This window comes from Perca flavescens, chromosome 11 (assembly GCF_004354835.1).
Source record: "Perca flavescens isolate YP-PL-M2 chromosome 11, PFLA_1.0, whole genome shotgun sequence".
NCBI classification, from domain to species: domain Eukaryota; kingdom Metazoa; phylum Chordata; class Actinopteri; order Perciformes; family Percidae; genus Perca; species Perca flavescens.
Window position 1 is genome coordinate 2,638,627 of NC_041341.1, and position 10,297 is coordinate 2,648,923.

General features: G+C 41.6%; 1 protein-coding gene across 2 annotated transcripts; it reads left to right on the forward strand.

Moving 5' to 3' along the window:
* Positions 1-1,969: 1,969 nt before the first annotated feature.
* On the forward strand, positions 1,970-4,635 carry LOC114563814 (uncharacterized). Of its 2 annotated transcripts, none has more exons than XM_028590732.1 (9): positions 1,970-2,132; positions 2,262-2,337; positions 2,426-2,513; positions 2,613-2,775; positions 2,865-2,966; positions 3,071-3,184; positions 3,267-3,377; positions 3,484-3,684; positions 3,777-4,635. In XM_028590732.1, exons 4-9 carry the CDS (start codon positions 2,707-2,709, stop codon positions 4,629-4,631), a joined length of 1,452 nt encoding a protein of 483 aa, XP_028446533.1. In that variant the 5' UTR covers positions 1,970-2,132; positions 2,262-2,337; positions 2,426-2,513; positions 2,613-2,706; the 3' UTR covers positions 4,632-4,635. The 2 variants fall into 2 exon arrangements, with proteins under 2 accessions (XP_028446533.1, XP_028446534.1); XM_028590733.1 differs by having other exon boundaries at positions 3,487-3,684.
* Positions 4,636-10,297: the final 5,662 nt, after the last annotated feature.

Genomic DNA, 10,297 nt, shown 5'->3' on the forward strand with positions numbered 1-10,297 from the left:
CATAGCCTGATAGCTGAATATTTTGTGAACATTGTAAAGTTTCTTTGGCATTTGTAGGTGAAAGTATGAAGGAGCTGAAACTTTTGGGAGCGGAAGAAGATTTTAAGGAGTTGAAGCATGTTCTCATTCACTTCAATGTTAAAAAAAGTGTCCCATTAGCTGAAAGAGCTGAACATTTGAAAAGTTGAATGGTTTTAATAGCTGAAAGTATGCAGAAGTTAAGGAGAGCCAAAAAACGTACGGAATAATAATAAAAAGAAAGAAAATGGCCGACACAAACAACAATAGTTGGAATGCTGTAGAACAGCATTCCCACTAATAAAGAACAGAATAACAATAGTTGGAATGCTGTTGAACAACAACAACACAACTAGAGTCCTAGTGAGAGAACCAAAGTGTCTCCCCTGTTCTTTCTGACCACGGTGGGAGATCTGTATCAGGAAAAGTTAACCCTCTCCTTGATTTCATGTTGTTTATGGAGAAGGAGAACCAGTACATGAGTCGGGGGAAATGCAACGCTACCAAGCCACGGCCGAGCCACGTGCGTCGTTACATTTCTCAAGAGGTGCACGTCAGGCTACGGCCCCTCTGCGTCTACGCCGGACCCTGCGCCGTTGATTCTACGCACAACTATAAAAAGGCCTTAAGTTACTGTACGCAACACTGGAAATGCAACAATGCATCTGTAAGGTATTTTCTTATTGTAAATTAATGATTTTCCGTCTCAGCAAAATATTCATCGTGACTATATGACCTCCTGGTAATGCTAACTCAGTAATCTACAGTGTGTAATAAAGCACCATAAAGAAAAGAGCTTTACGACAGCAGGTGTGGTAAAAACTATCTTTTGTCCAAAGCGGCCGCTAAAATCAACACAAACTGAAAGTTACATAAAGCCACTTTAAGTAACATTTTCACTGCATGACTTTTACTTGTAAGAGTATCAGTAGTATTAGAGTGGTGGGTTCGCGCGTGCATGTGTGACGTCATCACACGCACGCGCAAACCCACCCTGTAATCTGGTCATATGAGCGTGCGTGTGACGTCGTGGGTGCCCGTTGGTACTCGCGATCGCCATCTAGTGGCCGAATGTGGTATTGCATCTAATCGTTGTTGGTACTCGCGATCGCCATCTAGCGGCCGAATATGGTAGTGCATATCGTCGTCGAAGCTGCGCGCGTATACCGCTCGCGTAATGACGCCGCGGGCGAACGTCACCCCTCCGCGGCATCTAGCGGCCGAATATGGGAGCGCATCCCATCGTCGATGCTGCGCACGCATCTAGCGGATGTGATGACGCCTCTTTCGAACGTCGGCAGCCCGCGAGCGCCATCTAGTGGCCGAATATGGGAGCGCATCTCGCGAACGCGGTGACGTATGTAGGGCGATCGGCCGCTTCACCACAACAGGGGTCTGGTGTACTTGAGCGGAGGCTGACTCTCACAGACGGAGCTATACACAACGGAGTACCCTCGTTCATAGTGCGTGTAGCTCTCTTTTTACCACGTTGCGTTTTTCCACAACAAAAGGCCATCTGGAGTTTGTCTTATGTTTTGGTGAAAAACAACTAGGGATCGTTTCTCAGCAGTGCCCTCTTTAGCCTTTTGTTTACTGCTATTTAGCTCTTTTTTTAGATGTTTTTTTAGCTAGTCTGGTAACTAGCTTGCTACCACGTTTTTTCCACATCAAAAAGCCCTCGGGAGTTTCACTTTTTAATTCTTCTTGGTGCAAGCAACGCAGATTAGTTTTTTCATCGCTACCTACAAGTGGTAAGTAAAGCTTGTGTTTAAGAATGTTCAAAGATATTTAATTCATTCAGTCATTCATGAATTAGCTAAAACTTTGATCGTTTGTTCGTAATGCTGGTGGGTTGTACCACATGACGCTAGTGTTAAAAAAAAGTCGTGTTAGACCAGTGGCTAGCTTGTAAATGTGGGGTCTATTGTTGTGAGTGTTAAATCGTCATAAAGGGGTTTGGTTTGTGGTGTTTAAAACCCCTTGTTTCAAAACGGGGTCTGCTCACTTTTTTACCTGCATTTTGTAGCTACGTGGCTAGCTAAAACTTTCCCTCGTTTTCTCAACAAAGTCCTCTGAAGAAAGAGGATTCGTTTCTACAGCAATGGCTGCATTTGGTGAGTAAATTTAAAAAAAAAGAAGCTTATTGTAAGGTATTTCATTTCATTTATTGTAAGGCTTATTGTAAGGTAATTCATTCAGACATTTGTGACTTAAAAACGTTTTTTTTGTGTGTTATAATGTAGTTTGCATCATTAGGTGATCATGCAAAGAGCTGGGATAACGTGGCTGTGTTAGTTGATGAAACTATTAAACCACAAGGTAAAAAACTTATAAATATATTATACACTACAGCATTAATTGATTTAGTACTGTGTTTTCATTCATTTTGTTTTTGTTTTTAAAAAAGCTCCGTGTAGCCCAATCCTACAGACCCCAACACGCCAGAACATTAAACCAAAGGCCGCTCTAATAAGGAATAAGAACACAGCAAACAGGTATTTACGGTTTATTTATCTCTTTCAGTATGTAATATTTATTACTGTTTAATTTATCACTGTGTTTGTAGTCATCTAATATATATATTCTGTGTCTAGACAATCAGCCCCTGAACAAAGGATCCGCAAGGGCGACGGCTACTCGCTCTCCCATGTGGCTGAAATCAACCCTGTTGAAAGACCATGTGCTTCTATGCCCATCTCTGTGAAAGCTGCTACGCCTAACGTTCGCCATCATAAGCCTAAGAAGCAATTTATTGAGGTGAGTTGAAAAGGAAAACACAAATAGCGTTTTTGTATTTAAAAAAAAAAGATTTTTTTCTAATCTAATGCTAATTGCTGCCTGTGAAGCCATACACGACCGGTCTCCCGCCCAAAAGTAGCCGCCCTTCCTTTGTTCCGGTCTCGTCTTACCCGGCCACTGTATCTTATGATAGTAACACAGCAGCTGAGGTGAGAAAACCTTTTGTAGCTAACAGAATATATTTACATAGTGTTGTAAAAGCTTTTTAAAAAAAATTTATATATTTTTAAAAAGGCTTTTTCCTTTGTTTTAGCAACTAAAGGCGACGGAAGACTTAGTTTCATTGTATTTGAGTCAGTCACCCCCGTGGAGCAGATACGTATGTCCACACAAGCCTAAGAAGAGATCTAGGAAGAGATCTATTGATGTGAGTTTAAAAGGAAAACAGTAAAATAGCGTGTTGTATTTTAAAAAAAAAAGATTATTTTCTAATCTAATGCTGATTTCAGCCTGTGAAGCCATACACGGACAGTGCCCCACCCAAAAGAAGAAGCCCTTCCTTTGTTCCAGACACGCCTTACCCAGACACTGTATCGGGTGTTCCTAACACCACTGCAGAGGTGAGAAACGCATTTGTATCTAGCAGAATATATTTACATAGTGTTGTAAAAGCTTTTTTTTAAATAAAATGTATATATTGTTAAAAAAGCTTTTCCTTTGTTTTAGCAGTTAACGGCGAGCGAAGACTTAGAGTCCTTGCATCGGTCGTCGTCTAGTACACCGACGCCCTACCAGCCACCAAGTGTCTCCATTGAGAGGGAACAAAAGGCACCGGGAGCGTCCTTGCATTGGTCGTCATCTAGTACACCAACGACCTACCATCCACCAAGTGTCTCCATTGAGAAGGAACAAAAGGCATCTGAAGAGGTGTGTGTGTGCTTGTGTGTGTGTGTGCTTGTGTGTGTGTGTGTGCTTGTGTGTGTCTTTATTTAACCAAAAATATTTTGTTATACCTCTAGACAATCCATGCCATAGAAGTAGGCGAAGTATCTGAAGACACCGGACTAACAGCGACAGCCCCTACATCACGCCAAACAAATCGTGAAGCTACAGGAGAAGGGTCTGAAGACACAGGGCTAACAGCAGCCGTCCCTACATCACGTCAGACAAATCAGGGAGCTACAGGAGAAGAGTCTGAAGACACTGGCCTAACCGCGACACAGCTTACACCCCACCAACCGTGTCAGGCTGCTTTGCAGGAGGCCCCTGAATATAATGTAGGTGAATACCTCTTTAACTGTATCTATAGCACCGAGGAAGGCACCGATTATGTCAGCTGTATACCACACACCTCTGTTATAACTGTGGCAGATAAAAAGTGTAACAGCGATAATACCCCAGTAACCACTCCTGTAAATGTATTAGAGGTTAACGTTCCATTCCTTGATAAGCAAGCAGTACCTAATTATATTACTAACAATCGGTTTGAACAAGGTGGGGCACTAGGAGGTCCTGAGCAGTTAACATTACTTCAGAGTGCAGAGTTTTTTGAGTATTGCGTCAACACTTCCCCTCAACAACCTGCAGTCGCTGACCCTTATAAACAAATACAATCAGAATTAGCCGAATTACGAAAACAAAACGATGGTCTTATGAATAAATTAGATGTCTTGCAAACAGCTAACACACAATTGACCGGTTTGGTCACAGACTTTGGAACGGCTCTAGCCAGTCAGTCCAGAGCTAACACGCATTTGGTTGATTTGGTCACAGGATTTGGCGCAACTATTGCCTCTCATGTCAGCTCTCTCAATTCAATGCTTGTACCTATGATAGTATGCCTTAAAAACACAATGAATATGACCCCGCAGTAAAAAAGTGTTAAAACAGTCTATAGTTTGTGCAAAATATATAAAAAAAAAAAAAAAAAAAAAAAAAAAAAAAAAAATGTCATCCCCACCCAAAAAAACAAAAAAATCTGAACCCCTAGGGGGGTGTGATGCTCGTATTGATGAGGAACTAGAATGGCCGTGCGAGGACGATTACACAAGAGCAGTAAGCAATCCTCAGGATTTTGGACGATTGTGCGCGATACATGCAAAAATATTCGAAGCCTGGGCCCGATCTATGCCTAGCGCTAGAGCTAGTGAAAGCAACAGTGAGAAAACACACGCATCAGATAGCCCTGCTCCTGCGCAGTTGTCACATAATGGTCCTTCAAGCGTATATTCCAACAATACACAGTCCAATACAGACGCTACACAATCATCAAATACAGACCCCACAGGCATAGATCAGAGTAATAAGAGACCAGCATGTTTTCCGAGTGTTCAGCCCTCAAAACGATCTTGTACAGATGAGCAGACTGGTACCCAACCGTCCACAAGCGCTCATAGACCCCCTCCATCACCCTCAGAAAATCCTCAGGGTAGTGTGCAGTGTGGTGCGGGGCGAATTTCTAAGGTAACATCTGAAATAGCATCCAGACAGATACCCCTTTTTAATGCTGCTGAATTTCGTCAAGATGTTGACTTGCGAAATATTGATTTGACGGATATTGGTAGTGTTCCTGAAAGGGTGCATAGCACCCTAACAAGTTTAATAGAGAGGGCTTTGGGCAATGCAACACAGGACAGCGTTTTAAATGTTGAGTTAAGGGGTCCCGCCGTAGATGTCCCTATCCAAACAATGTTGAACTCAAGCGACGGCTATAACACAGACACATTTCTGGAGCAAGTCGCACAAGCGATGCAGAGTAACGATAATTCACTGACCGAAGACTCTTTAGAATTAATTGTGACAATATCGCGCAATATGTCGGGAGGGAATGGTGGGGGACGTCGAAAACTAGGAAGCATTGGTTACGATCAAATATTGTCAGAAAAAGGTAATGCTTTGTATAATCCCAAGAATAACGCCAGTAACGACAATCTCTGCTTTTCTCTCTGCCTGGCACATTATGTAAACAGCAGATTGTCGCATGATGAAAAGATGAATTATGCCAAGCAGCTGCATAGTGATTTGGGTTTTGACTACACCCATAAGGTTTCGTTCTCTGATGTTGACAGATTTCAGAAACATTTGAAAATGAAAATTGTGATATTCCTTCATGTAGCTGGCTGTAAAAAACCCACAATCTTCAAAACGCACGACAAACCCGATGTGAAAACAGCGTGGTTGTATTTGCATGACGAGCATTATTATCTCATCGTAAATAAAACGGCTTTTTTTGGGGCGTCTTACGTTTGCGAGGGGTGTTACAAGACCTACCAGAACCCTCTGGGGCACCGTTGTAGTTGGGATTGTAATGTGTGTTACACTGCTTGTATACCTGACAAGACCATTAAATGCAGAGACTGTAGACGCATATGCAAATCGCAACAGTGTTTTGAAAACCATAAAAAACCCGATGGGAAACATGGCCTTATACCCTGCAATAAAAACAAATATTGCGAGTCCTGTCACGCAACATATCGTGTGTCGAAAAATTCACACAGCTGTAAAAAACCTAAATGCCTACATTGTAGAGAGCCTTTAGGTGCTACTACGCACTCTTGCTACATACAACCTGTCGAACGCAAAGAAAGTAGTGATAAGTATCTCTTTTACGATTTCGAAACACGTTATCAATGTGGGCGCCATGAAGCTAATTTTGTATGCGTTATGGATATGGACGGGCAAAAAAACTGCTACGAAACAACAAATTGCGTCGCATCATTCATTCAGAACTACAGACAGAAGAAATACAACGGCTATACTTTTATAGCACACAATGCTACAGGTTTTGACAGTTATATAGTTTTAGAGTATCTGGTGAGTCAGAAACTTTGTGCAACTATTACCATGCTAGGGTGCTTCTGATGATCGATTCTACTTTCAATCAGCGTTGGATCGATTCGTTCAGTTTTATCCCTATGGCTCTGTCTAAAACTCTGGCAGCCATGGGGTTCTCAGATCTTCTCAAAGGATTCTTCCCCCATGAATTTAACAAGCGAGAGAATGAGAATTATATTGGACCGTATCCTGCACCAGCTCTATATGGTTATGATGCTATGAGCGACACCTCTAAGAAAACGTTCATGGGGTGGTACGATACGGTCCGCGACACGCCTTTTGACTTTCGAAAAGAGCTGCGTGTTAACAATGTAACGGTTTTGATTAAAGCATGCAAAATATACAGAGAGGCCTTCCACGAGTGCACAGGCCTAGACCCGTTTGCATACGCTACATTGGCCTCCTCATGTATGGGTGTATTTAAAACGCTGTTCCTCCCCAAAGACACTGTTGCTCTGACATACGAAGGTGCCTACATTAGGCAAAACAAGACATGTTCTGATGTTTCAATACAGTGGCTTGAGTATGTTGCAGACAGAGAGGGCCTTGACATACAACACGCTCTGAACAGAGGTGAAGTCATTCGGTCAGTTCTTTGTAGATGGCTATTGTGAAGACACACACACGTGTTATGAATTTAATGGCTGCTTCTTTCACGGCTGTGATAAGTGCTATGCGCCAGGTGAAGTCAATCCTCTCACCAAAAACAAAAAAAAAAACACAGGGTGAGCTGCGCTCGGAGTTCCATAACAGAGTGGCTGCTCTAAAAAATAAGCATCAGCTGAAAGTTGTGGTGATGTGGGAATTGGAGACAGGCTGTGGACACTAACCCTGACGTTAAGGAGTTCATGTTAACATATGAAAAACCAGGGCGTCTCAATCCACGAGAATCACTCTTTGGAGGCCGCACAAATGCAATGAAGCTGTACCACAAGGTAGAAAATGATGAAAAGATCAGATACTATGATTTCACAAGTTTGTACCCAACTGTTCAGTCCAAAAGAGATTATCCAATAGGACACCCCCAAATAATACACAAGGATTTTGATGACATAAACGCATACTTTGGCATTGTGAAATGTACAGTAGCACCGCCCAGAGGCCTGTATCACCCTGTGTTGCCCTACCACTGTAACGATAAACTGATGTTCCCCCTATGTGCAGCGTGTGCCATTCAGATGAATCAAACAACACCTTGCACACATAACGATCAAGAACGGTGGTTGTCTGGCGTTTGGGTGACGTTTGAATTACAGAAAGCCGTAGAGAAAGGGTACAAGATTGTTTCCATTGCTGAAGTTTGGCATTTCCCAGAAAAAACTGATCAGCTTTTTAAAGCCTATGTTAAAACATTTCTTAAACGTAAGCAGGAAACTTCAGGATACCCTGGACATATCAAGACAGAAGACGAAAAACAAAAGTACATAGATGACTATTATGCACATGAAGGCATTCGTCTTGATCCGGCCAAGATATGTTTTAACAAAGCTGTCAGGCATACAAATAAACTGCTTCTGAATAGTCTTTGGGGAAAGTTTGCCATGCGTAGCAATATGACTACTGTTGAGCTCATAACAGAACCATCCCGCTTCACACAGCTCATGTTCAGCGACACTTTTGATGTTCGCCAGTTCTCATTCATCTCACCAGAAGTAGCGATTGTCCAGTGGAGATAACACCAATGGGGAAGCATCCAGAGTAAAAGACGTGAATGTTTTTATAGGAGCCATGACCACCGCCTATGCTCGCATGGAGCTATATGATTTGTTGGATAAACTGCAGGAACGTATTTTATATGTTGACACTGACAGCATTTTGTTCACAAGCAGAGACGGCGAGTGGATCCCACCTCTAGGGCCTTACCTCGGCGATTTAACGGATTAACTAAATAGCGCTCAAGTCTGTGGGGCTCCTACCGAAGATTATATAACGGAGTTTGTTTCCGGGGGTCCTAAATGCTATGCTTATAGGACCGCTCAAGGAAATACACAAGTTAAATGCAAGGGTGTGACCCTTAATGCCTCAAATGCCAAAGTGGTTACACATGAATCGTTAATTGGTCTTGTTCAATCCTTTGTGACCAACCAGCAGCATCCTAGCCGTCTGACCACAACAGCATTCACAATAAAGCGCGACAAAAAACAGTTCCATCTCAAAAACGACGCCTTGACAAGGAAAGTACAGGTCGTTTACAACAAACGATGTGTGCTCCAAGACTATACAACCGTCCCTTATGGCTACTAGGGATGTTTCAGGATTTGATGGTAGGCTTCAACACCCTTTTAGCCTCGTTATCAGCGGTCCCTTTAATTGTGGAAAAACATATTTTGTCAAAGACATTATTGAAAATATGTCATCTGTTATTTCACAAAAAATTGATAACATAGTATACATCTATTCATGCTGGCAACCAATATACGATCAATTGCTTAAAACAGTGAATATAAATTTTGTACAAGGTCTCCCGGAATCGTTCTGCGACGAGACACTCTTGCCTACTACTAAGAATAATTTGCTCATTATAGACGATTTAATGAATCAAGCCTGTGATAATTTGGAAGTTCAAAAAGTTTTCACACAGTATGTCCATCATAGACGTCTAAGTTGTATATATTTAGTCCAGAATCTGTTTATTCAAGGTAAAGCTAGTCGTACAATCAGTTTGAACACAAACTATATGATTATTTTCAAAAATGCTAGAGATCAACATCAAATAAGCTTACTGGCACGCCAAATGTTCCCCGGAAATTCTAAATATTTTTTAGAGGCTTTTAAAGACGCCACTAGTTACACCTTTGGCTATCTATTGATAGATTATAAATCCACAACCCCCGATATTTTAAGACTCAGAACAGCTCTGATATCCCCACATCAGGTTGTATACGTTCCTAGAAAAAAGGTGTAATAATGTCAAGCCGAATGGAGAGGAATTTTACATTGTTGGACATGCTACATAAGGCATCACCCAGAGCGAGAGGTGTCATTGTGAGCAACGCTAGTCCAGACTTTATCAATGCGCTTTGTGAAATAGCTTTGAACGTCCTGAGAGGCCACATACCACTGTCTAATAATCAGTACAAACTGTTAAAGAAGAAGAAGAAAGTTATTAGACTAATAGCTGATAAAAAAGTTAAACATTTAAAAAAAAAAAAGACAATCAATCAAACAGGTGGGTTTCTACTGCCTCTCCTGGGGGCCGCTATCCCATTCATAGCAAGTCTTATCAACAGGAATTGAGATGGAACACACGCAGAAAATGTTTTTGGTTCCACAAAATCAATTAGCGGCATTACAACCTCCTCAAACATCGGACTCCTCAAATGTATCTCTGCGACAGTCTGTACAAAGTGAATTGGACCGAGCCATGAGTGATATATTGAACCAGCCTGACATTGATGTATATGAAAAAGCTAAAAGATATTCCAGTATTCTACAGCGGTACTTAGTCATGATAAAACAGGGTGAACGCGAGAAAAGTGTGATTACATTATCAATACCTGAAGTTGATTCAAAGGATGATTCAAAAGATGAAGAAGAAAATATGTTAAAGACAGAAGTGTTGAAACATATGCCTATAAGAAACAAAAGAAATGCAGAATACATATTGGCTTCATTATCCCGACACAATGACCAGTTATCTTGGACAAATCAAGGGGAAATAGTTGTTGAAAATAAGAATGTGCCTGGAAGTCATCTGTATGATCTG